General features: G+C 39.7%; 1 protein-coding gene across 3 annotated transcripts in view; it reads right to left on the bottom strand.

The window, feature by feature from the left end:
- PCDH15 (protocadherin related 15) overlaps positions 1 to 19,846 on the bottom strand; it is a 353,826-nt gene that overhangs the window by 203,196 nt on the left and 130,784 nt on the right. For all 3 annotated transcript variants that reach the window (XM_035537720.1, XM_035537702.1, XM_035537711.1), the window contains exons 8-9: positions 17,461 to 17,569; positions 11,506 to 11,618 (exon numbers count right to left, since the gene is read on the bottom strand). In XM_035537720.1, the coding sequence (XP_035393613.1) occupies positions 11,506 to 11,618; positions 17,461 to 17,569 (222 nt within the window). The remainder of the gene's footprint in view (positions 1 to 11,505; positions 11,619 to 17,460; positions 17,570 to 19,846) is intronic.

Below are 19,846 nucleotides of genomic sequence, written 5' to 3' on the forward strand. Positions count from 1 at the left end.
ACAGCTACCTGGCATCTGATCACTGCTGCTTGTAGGACAATGGTGCCCACAGTGCAACAGTTAGCTGATGAACTTGTTCTCAAAAAACCTGGTTGCTACACAGATAGCAGCAGAACTTTGCTTTCACATCCATTGTTGACAGTAAGATACGATTACACTCGTTACCTGTCAGTCTTATATAATGAAATTGTTTGGCTTCCTTTTCTGTTCCTTACAACTTCGGTAGTCATAGAGGCCCCTTAGCTCCTCTCAGATGGTGAAGGGGAACAGCTGTGAGACAGCTCCACAGGAACCTCCTTAGTGTACCAAGCTGCACACAGGTGAAATGCACGGCCCTGAACCCAGCGGTGCAGCTCTCAGCCCCTGCTCAACCGCTGCCCAGCGCAGAGACCCTAACTCCAGGATGCCCGTTTTCTTTCTTCATTTAAGGCCTTTTGGCAGGTTTCTGACCATGCACAGAAGAGCTCCTCTGGGCGAAGCAACCTTTATCCCACAGCCAGGCCTGACCAGAGTCCAGGGAAGGTGCATTACTTCCCCTTAACCGTATTTCTTCAGTAGATGCTTTTTTATGTTAAAAACCTCAGGGCACATAGCTGGAAGCAGCAGTAGCTAGAGCATTCTGGGTGGTATTAGTACCTGTGATGGACATGTTTTATGCCCATTCCCCACATGCAGGCTTCTTGCTCTCCACTCTTTGATCCCAATAAGGGGAAGAGCAGCTGGAGCTGAGGCAAAGTGCTACATGGGGACAGGCATGCACTTAGCATCTTGGCAGCAGCTGGGACATATGGAACATTTCTCTCCCTGGGGTGAGGGGCTACATGTACGAGCAACATGGGAGAATGGAAGACAGACCTGCAAACTGATGGCAAAGAAGCTCTCAGAGACTTGAGGAAAGCAAAGGCAGGTGGATGTTTCCTCCAGAAAGAGCAGATCTGCAGGTCTCAATGAGGACACAGTGCTGATGAATGCTGCTGCAGGTGGCAACGTTCAGGCTCAGCGTGATCCACCCCTGCAGGTAAACTGCAGAAGGGGCTGAGTAAAAGGACTGACACAGGAAGCAGATTTTTTTATTAGCTATTTATCAGCAGCATTTCATATAGTCTATACATATAGCAGCAACTAACCCGAGAAGAAACTGTGAAGGCCTGTCAAGTATTTGAACAGTGTCCATTACGAGATGAGTTATTTCAGTATTCATTCACCGTTTCTCTGAAAAATCTCCTCTGGTCAACAGAAAAGGTTTGCCCATCACCTAACATCTGGACAGAACAGACATAGCTCCTGAAGGGATGAGATTTCTTTGCGGGTGGAGAGGAAAGGTGAATGGGTTCTTCAGGATATCTGGTTAGAATAAAATTTTGGAGGGGTTGCCTTGAAGTATCTCCCCTCTAGACATTATATAGCAAGAAGAGTTATAAAGGCTTCCATTTAAATACCGATTTGAGAAATTACAGAAACCGTTCTGGGAGCAGACTGGGATCTCGTCTTTGTTGCTCTAAATCCTGCTTCACAAGGATTATTCCTTCCTCAGTGCAAAACTCAACCTTTGTGAAATTCAGAATCAGAATTCTGTCTTCTTCCATTCATATACAACCCTTATCAGGCCTGAACACCTCTCTACAATTTCCCTTTGAAAATGCCCACTGTATCACACACAATCTTTAGACCTGGAAAAGAAAAAAACAGTGGCAGCAGGTAACATGAGCACATTCGAAGCAGCAGCACAGGATATTCCCATATTCCTTTGTTGTTCTGTTGTTCTTGATTTGTCATCTGGCACACGCAACCGCAGAAGAGCATGTTTTTCCACAATTAAAAAAAAATCTCAATTGCCTTTCTGACTCTGTTCAAATGGACATGCTCTGTTTGCCACCATGATGATAAGACTGAAAATAGTGTCTAAAATAAGAATATAACATATCATGGATCTCCTGACCTAAAAAAGTTAGGTTACCACCATCTAACAAGTAACTGGGACAATAACATCTGAAACAGAAAAGCGCAAAACTACAAGAAGAAATGATAATAGGGAAATAATCTACTTAACATTAATGTCAGCCCTAAGAATTTTTCTTAAAGCCCACAACAATCTATCCTCTAAAATGAACTTTTTCATATGCTGTATGACCAAAAGCTTCGCTGAAATCAGAGCCACCGGTCTTTTTTTTTTTTTTCCATAAAGCTTTTCTAACTGCAGTCAGGTCCCAAAGTAATTTGTTCCTTAGTAGCACAATTCTCTTAATTCCCTGATCAATTTAATATTTTTTATTCAACAAAACCAATTTTAGACATTGTTTCCTTTGTACGTCTGTAGCATAAACCTGTTATATCTACACCAACCAGGTTAGCTTCTCGATATTGTTTCTTCAGAACCGTGATCAAATCATGCTTTTTTTTTTTTCCTGCAGGACACAGCATTGGAAATGCATGAATAATTTAAAATGATGTGCTTGAACTTATTTTAGTTACCACTTATGAAATACACACCAGCAGATGAAAAATTTGATGGATAAATATAACAAAATTTTTATCCTATATCTAGAGTGATCTTTTAAAAATATGCAAAAATCATGGCTTACTTGGAAATAATTGCATACAATAGCACTATGTCTGTTTTTTTTTCTGATTCAATGATAATGATATTTATACACCGACATCCAACTTTCGAGGTTAAGACCGAGAAGAAACTTACAAAATATCTGCACCATCATGCGTACAATTCTACACTAAAAAAATTGCCACTGCATCCTATTGAAGTGTCCATGTTTAGCAAACAAAAAAAATTGAACTATATTTGAAGAAGAATCACAATATATCTGAAAATCGACCTTTGGCTTTTCTGAAGGTAAACAAGCAACATTCTTTTGCTATTGGAGGGCAATATTGGTTTTAGAATTGACACATCCATTTAGGCACCCTGAAAATGAACTAAACCATGCTTTACCACTAGACACCACCAACCTGAACAATAAAGAGAGAACCCCAGCGAGCTACCAGAGACCGCAGCAGAGACCAAGGAAAGCACCACTGCTGGCTTGGCTGCCATCTGTGTGTGTCCTGTAAGCTGGGTCATTTTTTTGGTCCACATACCTTCTCACAACGAGAACCACAAACATCAAATTCACTTGCCGTAATCCCTTCCAAATCTTGTGCTCATCTCCTTTCCAAAGACCACCAAAATCCTCTGAGCTTTCCCTGCCACTGGTTATACCCTAGCATTTCACTAGATACAGCAAAAGAAGGAAAAGCCTCTGGCAAACGCATGTGATAGCTTGCTGAAAGAGGTGTAGTACTGGAGGAAAGCAGGCAGGCCACTTCGCAATTTGTATTTAATACAAGAACAAGGAAAGAGCCCAGGAACTTCAGACACTGAAACTTAAACTTAACTTCAAGCTGTGAAGAAGACGGAAATGTTATATGGCATTTAAACCAATGTAACTGAAAAAGGAGCAGTCAGTACAGATTCAGAGAAGGAAGGTCAGGTCTGGAAAATTTTTTTTCTTTTAAGTGTATGACTGAATTAGGAAATAAAGGTGAAACTAGGAACATAATTTATCTCTATATAGGGTAAGCATTAGGATTGTATATCACATGCTGGATTAATGTACAAGGTCAGAAAGTACAACATAAGGAAAGAACTACTGAAATGGATTAAAATTGGCTTGAGGACAAGCAGCACCAAGTATCTTCAGAACACAGAATAAATTTGACTTTACTGTCAGTGAAGCTTGTCATGTGGCAGTGAAATGATATTGGCACATAATGTGTCTAGACAGCATGCTTAAAAAAACCCAAAACATACATTTTTATTTCATGTGTCAAGGGTAAGAGACTTCAGTATCAGACTACAATGAACAGACTAAGTGCAATGAACAGTAATACTTACAGCTGACCATCTTTCCACAAAATAAAACCTCCTTCCCTATAATAAAAGAAAATGCCAACTACAAAGTCATTATGCCAAATTGTAAGTGATGGATGGAATAAAAAGAAGAAAAAAAGCCTGTTTACTGCAGAGAGGAAATGCAGCTATTTCTGTAAATGAAAACCATTACAGAACTTACCATTTATGGATTTTAACATTTCTGTTGCTCTGTGCATAATGACACATAATTTAAGGGTCAATCTTAATTCACAGTTGCTGGTCTTGTCTAATGTGTATCTGTGATTTAATGCTCTAAATGCAAGGAAAAACATTTACCATGCTGAGATGCTGCCAAACAGGAACAAACACGTATTTTCAATGTGCATGTGCCAATGTTGGGAGAAGACTGCCTTCTCCATGATATGAAGAAGAATTTTATTGATATATTGGAAAGGTTTTGAAGAAGAATTTTCCTGCAACTTGTTTTTTTTCACCTATCCTTAATCACAATTGCTAACCCTGCACTCAGGTTTTCTTTTCTACAAGAACTCTCATCGCTTTATTGCTCACAAGACTGATAAAAAAGGACACCTTAAACAGAACAGAAATTTCTAGACTTTTTTGGACTAGGTACACTTGTGTAACAGCGATAAGCAACAAGAAGTAATTGAATACTGAGTTCACAAAAGGGATGAACATTTGAAAAGCCAATTTAAAAAGCAGTTATTGTACTTAATACCTACAGGAGATGCACAGCAGTTCAGCCAAACTAATGATTTTGTAGATTTCATCGTTGTCAGGAAGTGGATTGAGCAACTATTTAATGAAAAACCATTTCTTCCATTCTTTTTCTAATCTGTCACCATGAGTACAAAAACACTCTCATTTGTTCAGTTCATGATCTATTTTGAGGCAGAGCAATCACCCTGTTTCCCATTACAGCTGATGCCTCTCTAACACTGTGTCAGAACCACAGAGGAGACTATCTTCTGTCGCATTTCAAAAGAGAAAGACAAAAACAAAGCAGTTCCAGAACAAGGGCAATATATTTTTGGAAAACCACACTTGTCACGTGGGCTATATTTTATTTTCCACTTTGCACTCAGATAAATTTGAGAGAAAAAAAGCGAAAGTCATTATTTAGGAAGACATGGGTTTTCCCCCGTATAGGTTACTTTCTAGAGATTAGTTCAATAGCAAGCACCGTGAAGGTTCTTTTTTCTTTGTTTCTTAAAGTTCTCATCAGCATCAGCCCTCACATGTAGTTCAAACTGAGAAGTCTTCATATTTATATGTATACACATATAGCTATAATTTATTCATCACACTGATTAAACCAAATAAAGAAGCCTTTAGTCTTCCTGCTGAAATTCCTATTTGCTGCCATTGTAAAATTTAGAAAAACAAAGACAAATAAGCATGCATTCTTTTAAGTGCAGGAAAATACATTCTTTATGATGCGCTGGAAAAGGGGGACAGTGAGATCCACCCTGAACAAAGATAACAACTAAAGGTCAACAAATACATGGAGTCAAGAGATCAAAATAGGATGAGAAGAGTTGGAGGCTGACATTATTACAAAAACTACCAAACACTGCATATATGAAGTTTTTGAAGAGGTGAAAAAAAGTCGGTATTATGGACTTAAGTCACAAAACCCATACACTTGGCACAATTTCTTTAACAGCAGTCCAGGACTTTCCTGTGTAGTGAGGCTCGAGGGATGCATGCTGTCTCACTGACTGCTACCATGGCGTTTTCTGAAACTCCTAAATAAAAGAGCATTAGAAGAACAGGCAAACTGGATCAGACCAATAATCCCCGTGGTGCAACATCACACTTGCAAGCAGCAGCCAAAGACAGAGGCCTAGAACAGAACATAAGCAGCTCAGACTTCCTAAACGGGAAGTTCTCTCACTTTCTCCATAGATTTTTCCTCCAGGAAGCTGCCCTGCCTCATCTCCCCTTGAGCCCATGTCTGCCTCCAGCCCCACACCACTGCCTGTCAAAGCCCTCCGCAGACAGACTGCCAGAGATGCACGACCTCCTTCTGCCTGCTTTCAACTTGCAAGCTGCTCGTTTCCTTTGATAACTCCTAGCTTTTGCACTGCACAAGGAGGGAACTATTGATTCCTCTTCGCTCTCAGGACTGTGATGCTGTATTTCATACATTTGTCTTCCTCCCTGACCTGGTTCAGAACTGCTTCAGTTCTGCTCTGTCCTGTCCATGACAGAGACCAGTTACACACACAGCCTGGATCCATACCATACCACAGTGATCCTCCTCTGTTCTCTTCTCCATTTTTCGTATTAATTTCTAACATTCAACTTGCTCTTGGTGGACAGCCACAGATCACTGAGCCAACCTTCACACTCAGTTATCACTTACAACGCCAACAGCTCATTCCCAAGTGAGGCCAGAACTCCTCATTTTGTGTATAAGGCCAGAATGGATCTTTTCTGACTTGTTTCACGCTGGTTTTAGCTATGCAGAACTTTATGTGCCTTTTGAGCACACATTTGTCCACTGTTTTGTCCTAAGACCATTGCTGAACCTATGCCTGACCCTTCTCATGTAAAATGCAACATGCCCACAACAGCCTTGACAGCAATGAGAACAGAAATGGGCAGGGAAGCTCCCTAGAGGAGGCTGATATTTGCAGCCAAGCTCCACCCATGGTCATTAAGGTGGAATTCGGTTTGACTTCCAGCGGGGCTCAGCCTCTCCGCACACCCCCTGAGCAAGTACATCTTACTTATCCAAACCTCCTGTGCCTAGCCACAGCCGATAGAAATGCCACCACCCATTTGGGAGAAAAAAAAAAAAAAAAAAGCCTTCTAAAAACTGGAAACCAAACTCCATGTGAAGATTTAAGCCCGAAGAGTAAACAGAGTAGGTATCACTTCTGGAAAGTTCTACACCGCTTCTGGCAGAATAGGACCCCGAACCAATTTTCTTGTAGCGCTGGAATTTCTAACAGTCTGTTCAGCTCTGTCACACCGCGTTGACCTTCTGTTACCAACAAACAACAAGGATACGCAAACCCACTACAGAATTGTTTCTATGGTATTATCTGCCACGAGGTTAATGCCGGTCTGACTGAAACACCAGCCGGGGAAAACAGATTTTGAGATAGGTACGTAAAATCTGGAAAACATTCTGCAGGGATATTCTTCAAAACATTCTGCCCAGCTGCTGCACTGTGTCGAAGCTGCTGCATGGTGGCTGTTACCAACAGTGCTGGGAAGGCACCAGAAACCATGCAACTATGATACAAAACAGTTCTTTTTGTAAGGCCTGCTCCCTAAGAGCTGTAAAACTCCCAGAACCAAGGAAAAGTCTTACCAAAAAGTCAAGCTACAAATGCGACTTGAGACTGGGAAGCTTATTCCCCACTCCTCCAATTTTACTTTATTTTTAAAATCTAATTGCAGTTTTTACTGAGATGTCTAATTTACACGAATGCTTCCCAGCGACACAAATGCAATCAAGTATGAGACAATGGCTTGAGAGCTGTACAGATGACATGAAAACCTACTCTCAAACTACGTTATAAATTTAATACCTGCAGTACCCAGGTGTCCACATGAGATTAACAAAACATCCCTCTGTCTTCCCATCTCGTGTGATAATACCCACAGTATTTTAGCCATCCGTAGAAGCATCTCCAGTGCCATTAAAAAAAGAAAATCAATTCTTGCAAGACAACTAAAATTTATATAAATAAAAAAATATACTTCATCAGCCTTTAATTTACTTTTTTGTTGCAGGGGAAACACTCATCTGACATACAGAACTGCCAGGACTCAAAAACACAACTCAAAACTATTTACATAAAAATGCACACATTTTCTGTGTATGGAAAGACATTTACAGTTATTTAAGGTATTTTTTTTTTTCTGGAATTGTAAAAAATTATTTTCTCATGCTTCAAAAACATAGTCTGTAAAATAAATAAATAAAAGCTAGGACTATTTGTTTATCCTTGGAATACCTACATGTGTGTTTTAAAAGGTAGCAATACTTTACAAAACTAAAAGCTAGTACCAGCCATTCTCTAGTAAGAAATCAAACAACAACAACAGCAAAACACATTAAACTTTCCCTACCTAATTTACTCTGCATTACTATTTTTAGTACTACCTTCTAAGGTTTTAATAGAGTTGCTAAAAATTCAGTAACAGTAATAGATAACTTTGCTTATTTATTTCAAGGATGATGACTTCCTGCTCTACAAGAAGTCATGACATTTTTAATGAATTATTTCATACAGCAAAAACTCTTTATGCTGGTCTGACAGCCCTTGTGGTCTCATTCCTTATCCTCCTCCTACTCTGAAAGCCACACAAGTCCCTAGGAACGAACTGACCCCTCACCATGAGTCATTTTATCAAAATATGCCTCTTACAGGTGTGCTAAATTCCTCTATAGTGCAGCATTTCTGTTCGTTAATATTTTGTGGACTGTATAAGCACATCTAGTCTTCTGCAGTCCACCCACTTTGCAAATTGATTTTAATAGATCTGTAAGGGTAGATTTGTCTGATTGATAAATAATTGGTGGTCAAGTACAAAAAGAACAAAGTGCATCAATTTGATTATTTTCCTGCTTGTTTCGTGATGCCCACACTTCAAAAAACAAACAAACAAAACCAAAACGAACCCTCATTCATATTTTTCAGGCTATTGACAAGAAATATGTAGGCTCATGTGTACAGCTCAGTGGTCACGTTTTTTCCAGAAAGATGATCAAACTTTCTCTCCAAGCAGCTACTTCCCCTTCTAAAGGCAAATAGGTGTCAAATGTGAAGTTAACTGTACTTTAGAATAAACCATCAACGTATCTTCTTGTTACAAATTATCGACCTCCAGGAGAATGACAGCAGCTATAGTAACAATGCTAAGGAAATGTAGTTTTGATTGGTTTATTATTTTATTGAGAATACCAGCAGATGTTTAAGCAAGGCTGCATTCACAGGCTTATGCATTTTGCAGTAAGGGAGTCTCATATATGCTACAATTTTAGTTGCAGTATTAACAACACTGGAAAGCCCTATAAGTTAAAGGCTCTAAGTTTACATGCTTCTTGTGACAGCATTGCAGTTTCCATATGGAAATTCAAATGGCATACACAAAAAGTACAAATTATTTTGTAAAGTCCTCATTGCTTAGCAATGAATAGAAGCAATGGGAATTTCCCAGAAGGGTCAACATTTTTTTCTACCTTATTCTAAAATGCCTTCTGGAGATAGCAGGGAGGCTGAAAAAGAACTTTCCTTATTAAAAAGTTTAGCTTTTTCACTTGTCTTCCTATTTGCGGATTAAGCAATCATCAGCAATGCAGTTTTGATGCCACAGATGAGCATACCAATTTCCTGTCCATCTTGCTTCATGCATTCTAATAATCCTTTATTGACTTAACCGTTTCTTTCTTTTCACTTTTTTCTTTATTATTTTGGAAGAAAAAAAATGCTCTGTCAACATCAGAGGGAGTATTATAAAAATTATGTTTAAAAAGCCCTGCAAAAATAGCATATTTTCAGTTTAAAGAGAAGTATCACACGTGGAACCTCCCCTTTAGCCCCTGCATCCCCTGCCAGATAAAAGAGAATCAGGTTCAACAACACTGCAAGAAATGCAAACTTCAGAGTATGCAACACAAGAATGTGATGACTGGATTTGGTACAAATCTGAGACGTTATGCCAGTTCAAAAGGTCTCTGAACAACATAGCACTAAAACTTTTATTATTTTAGCGGGTGGCACATTATCACTCTTACAGACTGGTAATTTTCCTTATTATCCCCTTGACTGCACATATAACACAGCAATATGAACCTAATAATGACTATAAAAATTTCCATTAACAATGGAGCTTGCTATTTATGCACACAGAATGTGATACCAGACCAGTGTATGTGATTTTTTGACTGATGTATTGTGCTACTGTGTAAGTCTGCAGCATTTTCACACCACCACACAATAAACTGTTACAGGGTATAAAACCCGTAACCTAGCATATTTAGTTTTATAAACCTTACGTTTCCTCATCTGTCCCAGTGGCAACAGAACTGCACAACAGGAAGAAAGCACAAAAGCACATTATTATACAAGAATCAAATTGCAAATTATTTCACTCTAAGCATATATGAAGCTTTGTACTTGGATGCACGAGTACAACAGACATTTAAGAAGGTGCAGAGTTACTCAAAATGCCTGTAAGTTGCGCTGTTGTTTCTCTTCTGTCATTCTGTAATCACACATGTTCCTCAGAAAAGACAGAAAGGATCTGTCCATCAATAGATTTATTATTACCATCTTCCCAGAGAACCTGCTGCCCTGAGATGCACAGAAGGTGCCCGCAAATCTCAGTCCCTAACTCTTCTGTGCTTAATAAATGCTCAGAGACAATGCAAAAAAATCCTGCAAGTTGCAAAGGCAGCAGCCAGACACTGCTTTTGCATGGCCACACAGGGCACAGACACAGCAAGGGACCCAGGTCGCTCTGTCACACCATGTTTGTATAAGCTCCTTCATTCCTCCTTACTTCAACAGCAGAAACATGCACCATTGCTCCCCCCGGTTCTCAAATGATTGAAATATTGATTATTGTTTCCTCTCTGAAGGAAAAAAAAGAACAAAATCATACTCTGATTCTTCCTGAAGAATGATGACAAACATTTGGCCTGACAGCGTACAGTCATTAGAAATCATCTTTACTGAACTGATTTTGACAGTTCCTTCAGCAAACCTCGTATCTTTGTACAATTTTGCTCTAAGTAAAATCATTAATTTTCTGCATTTAACATGTTTAGCAATTAAACATTCATATCACCACCTCTGATTCTTTTCCTCTTAAATGTTACATCAGCAAAGAAAGCACCGAATGCTGAAATTATTCTTTGCTTGCAAAACCGGGGCTCAGTAACCAGATGAAGATTCATTTTGAGACCTTCTATTGAGACACGCTCTTCACAACTAACTGACACGTGCTTTGATCACCTGGATCAGCTAAGAACTGCAGGCGGTTACCAAGTCAGACTGCAAAAATAAGGAGAGTGGTGTATACAAAAGACGACGCCAACTTTCCTCGTCAATGGCAGGATCTGAAAAGACCAACCCCACTGCAGTGGTTTATGCTTTTTTTCAGCAATAGAAGCTGAATGAGATCAGTGCTGGGTGTTTTTCAAAAGCTTCTTTGTTTTAAATTATCCCTAAACCAACAAAAACACGTAATTGCTACAAGGTTGTGAGATGATTTCTGTTATCCTTACTCCCATATTCAGTATCGGAAAATTATCTGTATCTGAGATTCTCCAGCATGGAATGTGAACTGGAGAAAACATGAAATACAGAATTAATGCATTCATAAGACAACTGAGTTAATAAAAAGAGGGATACCACATGTAGGGTTGTTTTTTATTAACTCAGGTGTCTTGAGAATGCATCTAACACGACTCTTTCCCTTTTCAAAAGTACTTCACATCCTTCTCCCCTATGATGGTGCTAACTGACGCCTGATGGTTTAAAAACATAATCCAGGAAAGACAAGCAGGATTCTCACACATTTTCTCTAGTGCTTTTTGTTACTAAGCAGTTTTCAAAAGCATATGGAAATAAGAATTCAGTCAAAATTACCTTAATAACCAAGTCAAACTTCTGGTGCAAATCTCTGTTTATTTGTTTTAGGAGCGTGAGTTCAGCTGTTGTGAGATTCATATGGAAATACTGTGGATAATCCTCAGGAGTACCTGCAAAAAAGACACTGAGGTTTGAACAAATCTGAAAGATTTAGCTTAATAATGCATTTTATTCATAAGTCACCAAAAGAACAAAACCCAATCCTGTTACTATAAGGATAAAACATTGCATAATATGTACATGTAGCCTAATTGTACAACAAACAGTATGCCTTTAATAACATCATTTCCTTACTCCCTCTAATCATGAAGGTTCCTCTCAACTGGGAATACCTAAATAGTTGATAATAACAGCAGGAGCCCCCACACACCTGCGGTTGGTGGAAATTCAGCTTCTCGGGTTCCAGGAGATTAGTACACATGTAATCAGCTAAGAGGATATACGGAGAAATGTTGTTTCACTGCAAATCATCTTCCACTTCCACCCACCACATTTCTGAAACCCAACTTGCTAAACATACAACTGAGATTTCTCTCTTCAGCTTTGAAGTAAAGTTTCCCTTGAGGTATCACATCATGTCACTAATCACAAACCAAACAACGCTACGTACCATGTCCTGCATGCAAACATATACACAAAGGAAACACGTGAGGTGTTGCAATAGAAAGATTTTACAACTATGCTTGAGATATCCATGTTATTGCTTGAGGACAGTGCCCAGACAGTTGCAATCTAAAATAGGTGCTTTAATACTTTGGCTCTTGTAGCTCTCTCGTACCTATGGACAAACTCCTGTTATTACTTCAGTACCTGTCACCTTACGACTCTAAGAAAAGAAGTTTCTAATCAGAGGAGACACCAGATGAGACCTTATCCATGTCTAAGAGCTTCCATTCATCATCAGCAAGTAGTGCCTTGGTTCAGAGCTCCCAGGATACTCTCTGACCCGGTTAAAGCAGAGGCTGTCAGAGCCGCAGTGCAGCTGCGAGCCCACAGAGACCCCGCTGCGCCTGGCCTGTGCTATGCAGGTATGTCCTCAGGGCTCTGTGCTCAGGCCACAAGGCTCTGGCACAGGACCAAGCAGACAGAAGGAGGTAAGAATTAAGCTACAGTGATTTTGAGCCCTGTGGCTCTCAAAGAAAGCAGGCAAAAAGGTAGCAATGGGTGAGCGTTAATTGCCGGGGCTGGATGAAGCCATAACAGTATAGGATACCGTTCAGCAGCAGTCTCTTACCTACCTGACAGCACAGCCTATACCACATTTTTTTCTAAAAGAGTAAGGTATGTTCAGTCCTTGTTTGTGTATCAGAAAGCTGTACCCACCTACCGTACTCTCGTGTCTCGTCCCAGTTTATTCTGGTTTCATTGCCTGACTTTCCCTCATCTGGGGAGCTGAGAGCACAAACCTGAACAGAGCAGGGCTCAGAAAGCCGAAGCTGTTAGCAACAGCATGAACTCTGGCATCTCACAGCTTAGCAGTATTACTAAAAGCATCCGAAGAAACAAAAATACGGATTAAGTATCTAAGATCTCGAGTCATCTTAGGTCTAGGCATAGTGCGGTGTAGCAGCTGAGAGGCAGAAAGCACTTTGCTGATAGTATGAATGCCTCACTAAGTCCCCGGAGCTCCTGGGTTCCTGTATCTTAAAGTAGCCATGAGAGCAGGACAAATACTGCCAGGCCAAATCCTCAGCACAGAATAACAGGCTATAAGATTCAACACAAAAAAGACCATTTTTCTGATAAATGATGCTATTACTGTTCACCTTTGAAGTAGAATGATTAGAAACCGCTTTTTGAAAGTCAGTAGCTACCCCAGGAGACAGATTACTGCCGAAACCTATGTGCAGTAGTTTAGTTTGTCCCTCATCATATGACAACTGTTTGCTAAATTGTCTCTCTGTATATATAGGTATCACGGAATCATATATACACATACACACATAAATACACACATACCCCACATACCTTCTGTGAATTTTTCTCTATACATCTATGCCATACACCTCTATGAAATAATTTTTCCTCAATACCACCAACATAAATGCACAGTTTCTAACTCTAAGACCTTTTTCTCCCTCCTTTAAATTTTGACTCCTAATTAACAAATGTAATTTTTTAAGAGCACCAGGCATCCAGCAGCAGTTCTGAGCACATGGCAGATAACAGATTGCTGTACTCTTAGGAGACTACACTCACATCGGTTGATGCTGAGAGTTAGGAAAAATCAAGAAATTAGGAATGAAATTCAAAAAGCACCAAGAAAGAATAAAAGAAAGAAGAAAACAGAGTTCCCTGAAGGAGAACAAATACATAAGTGAGGATGGAGATGGCTGTAAGAGGCACAAGGTGATCTACAGCAGGGAAGATGAAGCTAACATTGTATAAAGACACCAGAAAAGAATCCAGGGGAAAAAAAAAAAAAAGGAGGAAAAGCCAGCAAGGAGGATGATCAGGAAAGAACAGATTAGAGTATAACACAGCTGGGATGCCTAAATCCTAACCAATGATGCTTGCTTAGGTGCTGCCTACCAGAGGAAGTCTCCAAACTCTGGGATGCCTTACATACTGAAAGCAAAGTTTTCCAGAAACTGCTTCTGCACAAAAACAGTTGCACCCTGACAGAGCAGAGCAACCCTCAGTCTATGCTGCTGCCTGAACTCCTTTGAGAAAGGAGGAATTGCCTACTACAGCTCTAACTAGGATGATCGTGCAGGACAGGACAATGTCCACAATGTGAAGAGCGCTCTTAGGTTTGCTTTTCTTGATGCTGAGGAAGGCTTTCACCGTGGGGCCTGCCATGCATCAGGGAGCTAGCAGGGTTAGAGAGAAATCCCTGAACATGTTGCTGCGTTTTTTTGTCTCTGTTTAAATATCAAACAAGTAGAACAGTTATTTTTCTGAAGCTGGTAGAAGAAATCACAGACACGGTTCCATGGTCAAATCCAGAAGCTGATGATTTAAAGGAAAAAATGACTTTTCCAAAGGACCAGACCGGAGGAAAGAAAGCCTTAAAAATACCAACAAAGCCAACTCAGGGTAGACTTTCAAATAAGACTGAGTAGTAAATGCAGAACAAGTGCAGCACAGGGTTGTGATGTAGTTAGCACGAAGGAACAAAATGGGATGAGGCTGCAGATGAGAGTAACTGAGAAGATGGGCTGGGTCCTATGCTGTTTCTAATGCACATGCACATGCTACATGCAGAGGGATGCCAGGCACTCTGTGTGGGTCTACTGCAATGACTTATGCTTATTAAAGTTCCTTAAAGTCAATGAGTGCAAAAATTTGTTCATTAAAAAATTCCAAACATCAGGTTTCCAAGATATCAAGCATAAGAGATGAACTATTACAGTTCAATTCTCTCCTCTGAAGTACTTTCTTCATGTACATTAGCCAATACTTGAAACAGAAGACAATAACCCCAGTAGCACTCTGCTGAAACTAGTGCTCTAATCTTAGAATGAACCTTTAGGAATATTTAAGACTTGAACTTCTATAATTTTATCAGTACGAGTCCACAACTACTTGAACAAGCACTTTCAGACATCTTGATACATCCTTTGAGAGGATTGCACTCAGAGGTCAGAACAAGAGAGCAAGCAGAAAATGATGGACTTGGGCTATTTCTCCATTTCTCAAGTGCCTTACCCTCAAGTTACTTTTGTCTTCAGCAGTGCTATGCTTGCGTGAATGTGTAGCAACTTTCACAGGCATTTTCCTCATCAAGCGAATTTCTTAACTCCTTTTCAATGGATTGCAGGGGAACCTGTTGTTCTCAGAACTGTTCAGAGGTTCACTTGTACCCTCCTCACAGGAAAGATATTTGGTGAAAGCAGCACTGAAGCATTTACCTGACACTTGAAAGGCCAGTTACCTTGAAAGCATAACAGGCAGAGATCTTTATGAGCACTTAAGGACGAGGTTAGTAGGCCACATCAGATGGAAGCGAGTTATCACTGCAGTGATGCTGGGCTTTGTTAACAGAAGGACTTCTTGACAATATATCCTAAAGATATCAAGAAAGATGTGCAGAATTCATATACAACATCCACAGTGCCCAAAGCATATGCCAGGACTTGACTTGTACGGGTGTGCAGCAGAAGGAAGAAAGCAGGGTAAAAGAACCACCACATCAGAACTCAGTAAAATCAAATAAAATTCAAAATCAATCTCATTTCAGTAAGTAGCTTATTCTCTCATTCTGTATGCACAGTTCAGACCTCCCAGTGTTTAAAAAAAGACATATCTGAGCATATAAAGAACTACATTTAGATCTAAAGCAAGGGAAAATCCATGTGAGAAATATCTGCAAGGCCTAATTTCCTGTGAAACTATTTAAAATTTTCTGCAGTAAAGGCTACAATATAAATAGCACTGTGTACTGGCAAAATGAAGACGGACTTAAAATCTAAAAAGAAATCCTTCTGAAGACCATGGCTCAAAAACGAGAAAAAAAAAAAAAAGAGTAGCCTTTCCAATGAACAATCAACAAAAAAATCAGACTGCTATAATGCAGGTTTCTAAATCATTTCTTCCTGGTCACAACAATCACTCAAACATTAAAAATATCACACGTTAATAAACACAATTTTTATTAAGTTAACCTTCTAATGAACTTTGCAAGTTACTCAAAGAACATTAAACGAACAGGCTAAATGTTGCACTTGGACTTAACTGTCAATAGCTGAACTTATAAATAAACCAAGTCAGCTTCCACATATAGAAGTACTTGGTGCATTTGCTCTACAAATGTTTACAAACCTCCTTAACAAAGTAAGCCACAGGCCGGCTCTGTGGCAGCAATTCATTTGGAGAAAAAGTGTCCAATATGTCAAAATCACCTAAAAATGTGATGTTATTTGTAATCATGGCGAAGCTTCACATTAACGGTTTCCTACGACCTTAAGCATTGGCCAGCTCTGCATGGTATGGCAGCCATTCTTTTGTACCCTCTGAAGATAGTCCTGAAAATAACAGACATACCAATCCATCAAACCTACTTTTTTTCCCCTTTAATAACAGACCTATAGTATACAGAAGCCTGTTTGTTTGTTTTTTAAAGACAAGTAAAACTATTCAATATGCTAATAATTAAAATCTAGACTTTCACAGCAAGAAGTCCACATAGCTGCAGTGTAATGCAGCAAACATGAAAATGATGCAGTTACACAAAATACAAATTCTCAACTCCCATGCTAGATACAGGGTACAGAAAATACTACAGTGTTAAGTCTCTGTTTGTGAAGAACAGGGCAGGTGGAGAACTTGAATTGCAAACCACCGCCTTAGGCCTTTCCATTATTAAATCATACAAGCTAAGCAATTTGAAACAGATGCCGAACAGAAGAAAATAGCAGGAGAAAAATAAATAGCAGAATACAAGATATCCCCCAGCAAAGTATCTATCTCTGAACTCTTGCTACAACTGCACCCTTCTCTGACCAGAAAAGAGCAATGTCAACTGAAAAACAAAAAAAACAACCAACAAAAAAGCCACAAGGGAAAGAAAGCATGCAAGCTCACAGGCACCAAATTAAAGTTGAATGCAGTAAGACCCTTTAAGTTGCTCTGTGACAGGAGACTTTTGGAAGGAACCTGCTCTAATTGCCTTTCTGCAGCATCTGTTACACAACTGCCTCTGCACCTGTGAATGAAAAAAATACATTGCAGCACAGCTATGAGCACAGACAAGTCTCTCTCATTTTGCTTGCTGTGTTGCTCCACTGGCCAAATCAGAAACTTCTGAATCTAATCTGAACAAACAACAACAAATAATGCAGCCATTTGGAATAACTTCTACATTGCAGTTAAACATAAATAGGTAGAACAACGATTTCAAACATCCCACTAACCACAAAATTTATTAGGTTTCCACACTCCCAGTCAATCTTTCTCTGGTCATAGCAAAGCGACTGATCATGAGTGATAGCAAGAGTAGCAGACACCAACCAACTAGGATGGAATAGAGGATGCCCGGTCGATCAGAAGGAGGCTGGATGTTTCGGTCTTGATCTATGGCTTGTATGGGTGGAGTGACACTGATAGGGTTCACATATGCCTGAAATGAAAAATCAGACAGATTTCAAACAAATTAGAAAGCCAGTAGGCAGGTCTTTAGGTTTAATACAAAAACATCCCACTGTAAAGGATATTTGCTGAAATTCTAGGAGAAAAAGTACTCATGTATTTAAGAGAATACTTACAGCACATGTCCCATTGAAATCAAAAGTATGTAGATAATGTATGTATTTCTACAGTGATCTTCTGTGCTTTTGATACATTTTATTTTACAATGGTGTCTTCAAAGAAAGGCTCTAAGCTCATAAATGTTCAAGCAAATGCTTGACTATGCTACTATAAATAGTCCCATGAATCAGACATTTGAGACATCATCACAGCAGTGAAATACAGCAAATGCGTTAAAGAAAAGAAATTAAAATAAATCCTATTTGAGAATCATTAGGAACAATACAATAATTTATACTACAAAATAAATTCAAGCCAAAGTACCAGACATTTCAGGGATAGGCACATTTGAAAAGTTTGGACAGACACTACAGTCATTCGTACTGCAATAATGCACACCAGGATGGAGCAGTGGAGTGATCTCACATGCTGAACATGGAAATAGAAAGCAAGAAAAACAGGCCTTCTTATCCTATTCAAAGGCTTTCATCTTGTTTATTATTTGTATTCCTGTTTCGTGACCCACCTAATTAAGAGCATTCCTGTATCTACTTGCAGCACGAAGCCTTCATCGTAGCTCTGAATGTTTTCTGAAGCTTCCCTATGACAACACACTCTCCAGGGGTAACACCAGCGCTGACATTCCCAGCGCAAAAAGAACAGTTTCAGTAACCTTGGCTGTTTAGTCAAGTAGAAAAGTAGCTACTCCATTAATAAATATGTCCCAATCTTTCCCCTCCCCTTCTTGTAGCTTTTAATTGCATGGCCAAACTGTTCAATAACCTCTATGAAATGCCAGTCACCTTTTTCTCCACATATGACTAAACCTGACAGCCTTTGCTTTGGAGAGTTCTAACACTCCACGTTCTGCAAGAGGGAACTTGAGATTTAGCATAAGAATAGGAGTGAGACAAGTCCACGCTTGGTCAAGTTTTGGCACAGCCTTTAGAAACCCCCTCTGCTAAGATCTAGAAGAAATCTACAAGAGTGTTAGTGATGCCTTCAATAAATCTATAGGGAAAAGAGATGAGCCAGGAGGAGGAAAACGACAAGGTGGATGCAAGGGAACCTGTGAGAGGAGAGTTAATACCTCCTGCTTCTGATTTTGGATATGGAGCCACGTGGCTGTCTGCAACAACACACAAGCTACTCTGCCCAGGGTCTGCCCCACAGAAGTCCCTTCCCTCGGGTTCCCGAGGGCTCCTCTGTGCTCAGCACCCAGGTCTCGCAGCCCTGCATCCTGCCACAGCTCTCAGCTCGGGGCGCAGAGCGTCCGCCTGCCAACACGGGGCCGCTGCATCCTCACTTCTGGCTCTCTGCTTAGGGCTTCTTCCACAGCTCCCGACGAACAGAAGAGGTCCTTTGCTTCCACTTTTGACTCTTTAAAAAATTAAACTCTTAAAAGTGTAATGAGGAAGATGGGCTCAAAATAGGCATAAAGAAAGAGAGAAGATATATTTGACATACGTTTGAATTTTTAAAATGCTTTAGGACTGCACAGAAGTTACATGCTGAGAGACAAGATTATGCATAAGTGTCCAAGACAAAAAGATGCTATTTTTAAAGCTATAGATCAGTTGAAGCACTTGCAGGCAAATCTAGATTATGGTTAAAAATATGCCCACAACAAAATAAATCATTTGCTAAGACTAGCTAAATTTTTAAGTCACAATTACAATACTGCAGGGGCAAACTGAAATGTCTCAGTCTATGCTAGAGAAACAGCAATGGATCTAACCTTGTCAATAATGAGCTGTCAGCTGTACCTGGCTGCTGAAAGTACACTAAAATAATACTTTGTGGATGTATAATTCAGATAGCAAGGACATGCACTCGCTTTACTTCCCAATTCAAGAAGCTCAAAAGCAGCATTTAGAAAAAACACATTTGAAATTAAAGAGATTTTACTTGAACAATATATAACACCCCATACTGCCACCATTACACTAACTCCTCCAAACCAAAGCAATCAATTGAACAGAATGAGTTGTGTAAGAAAACAAAGAATGAAAGATGAAATCCACTATGTTTTTATTCCATGCACCATGCAAGTTGGTTTTCTAAGTACTGTACACGCTCTGAAGCGGGCTGCTCATAAAATAGAATATACCACGCAACACGATCAGTCACAACCAGCTGAAATGCCTAG

This window comes from Cygnus atratus, chromosome 7 (assembly GCF_013377495.2).
Source record: "Cygnus atratus isolate AKBS03 ecotype Queensland, Australia chromosome 7, CAtr_DNAZoo_HiC_assembly, whole genome shotgun sequence".
Lineage (NCBI taxonomy): Eukaryota > Metazoa > Chordata > Aves > Anseriformes > Anatidae > Cygnus > Cygnus atratus.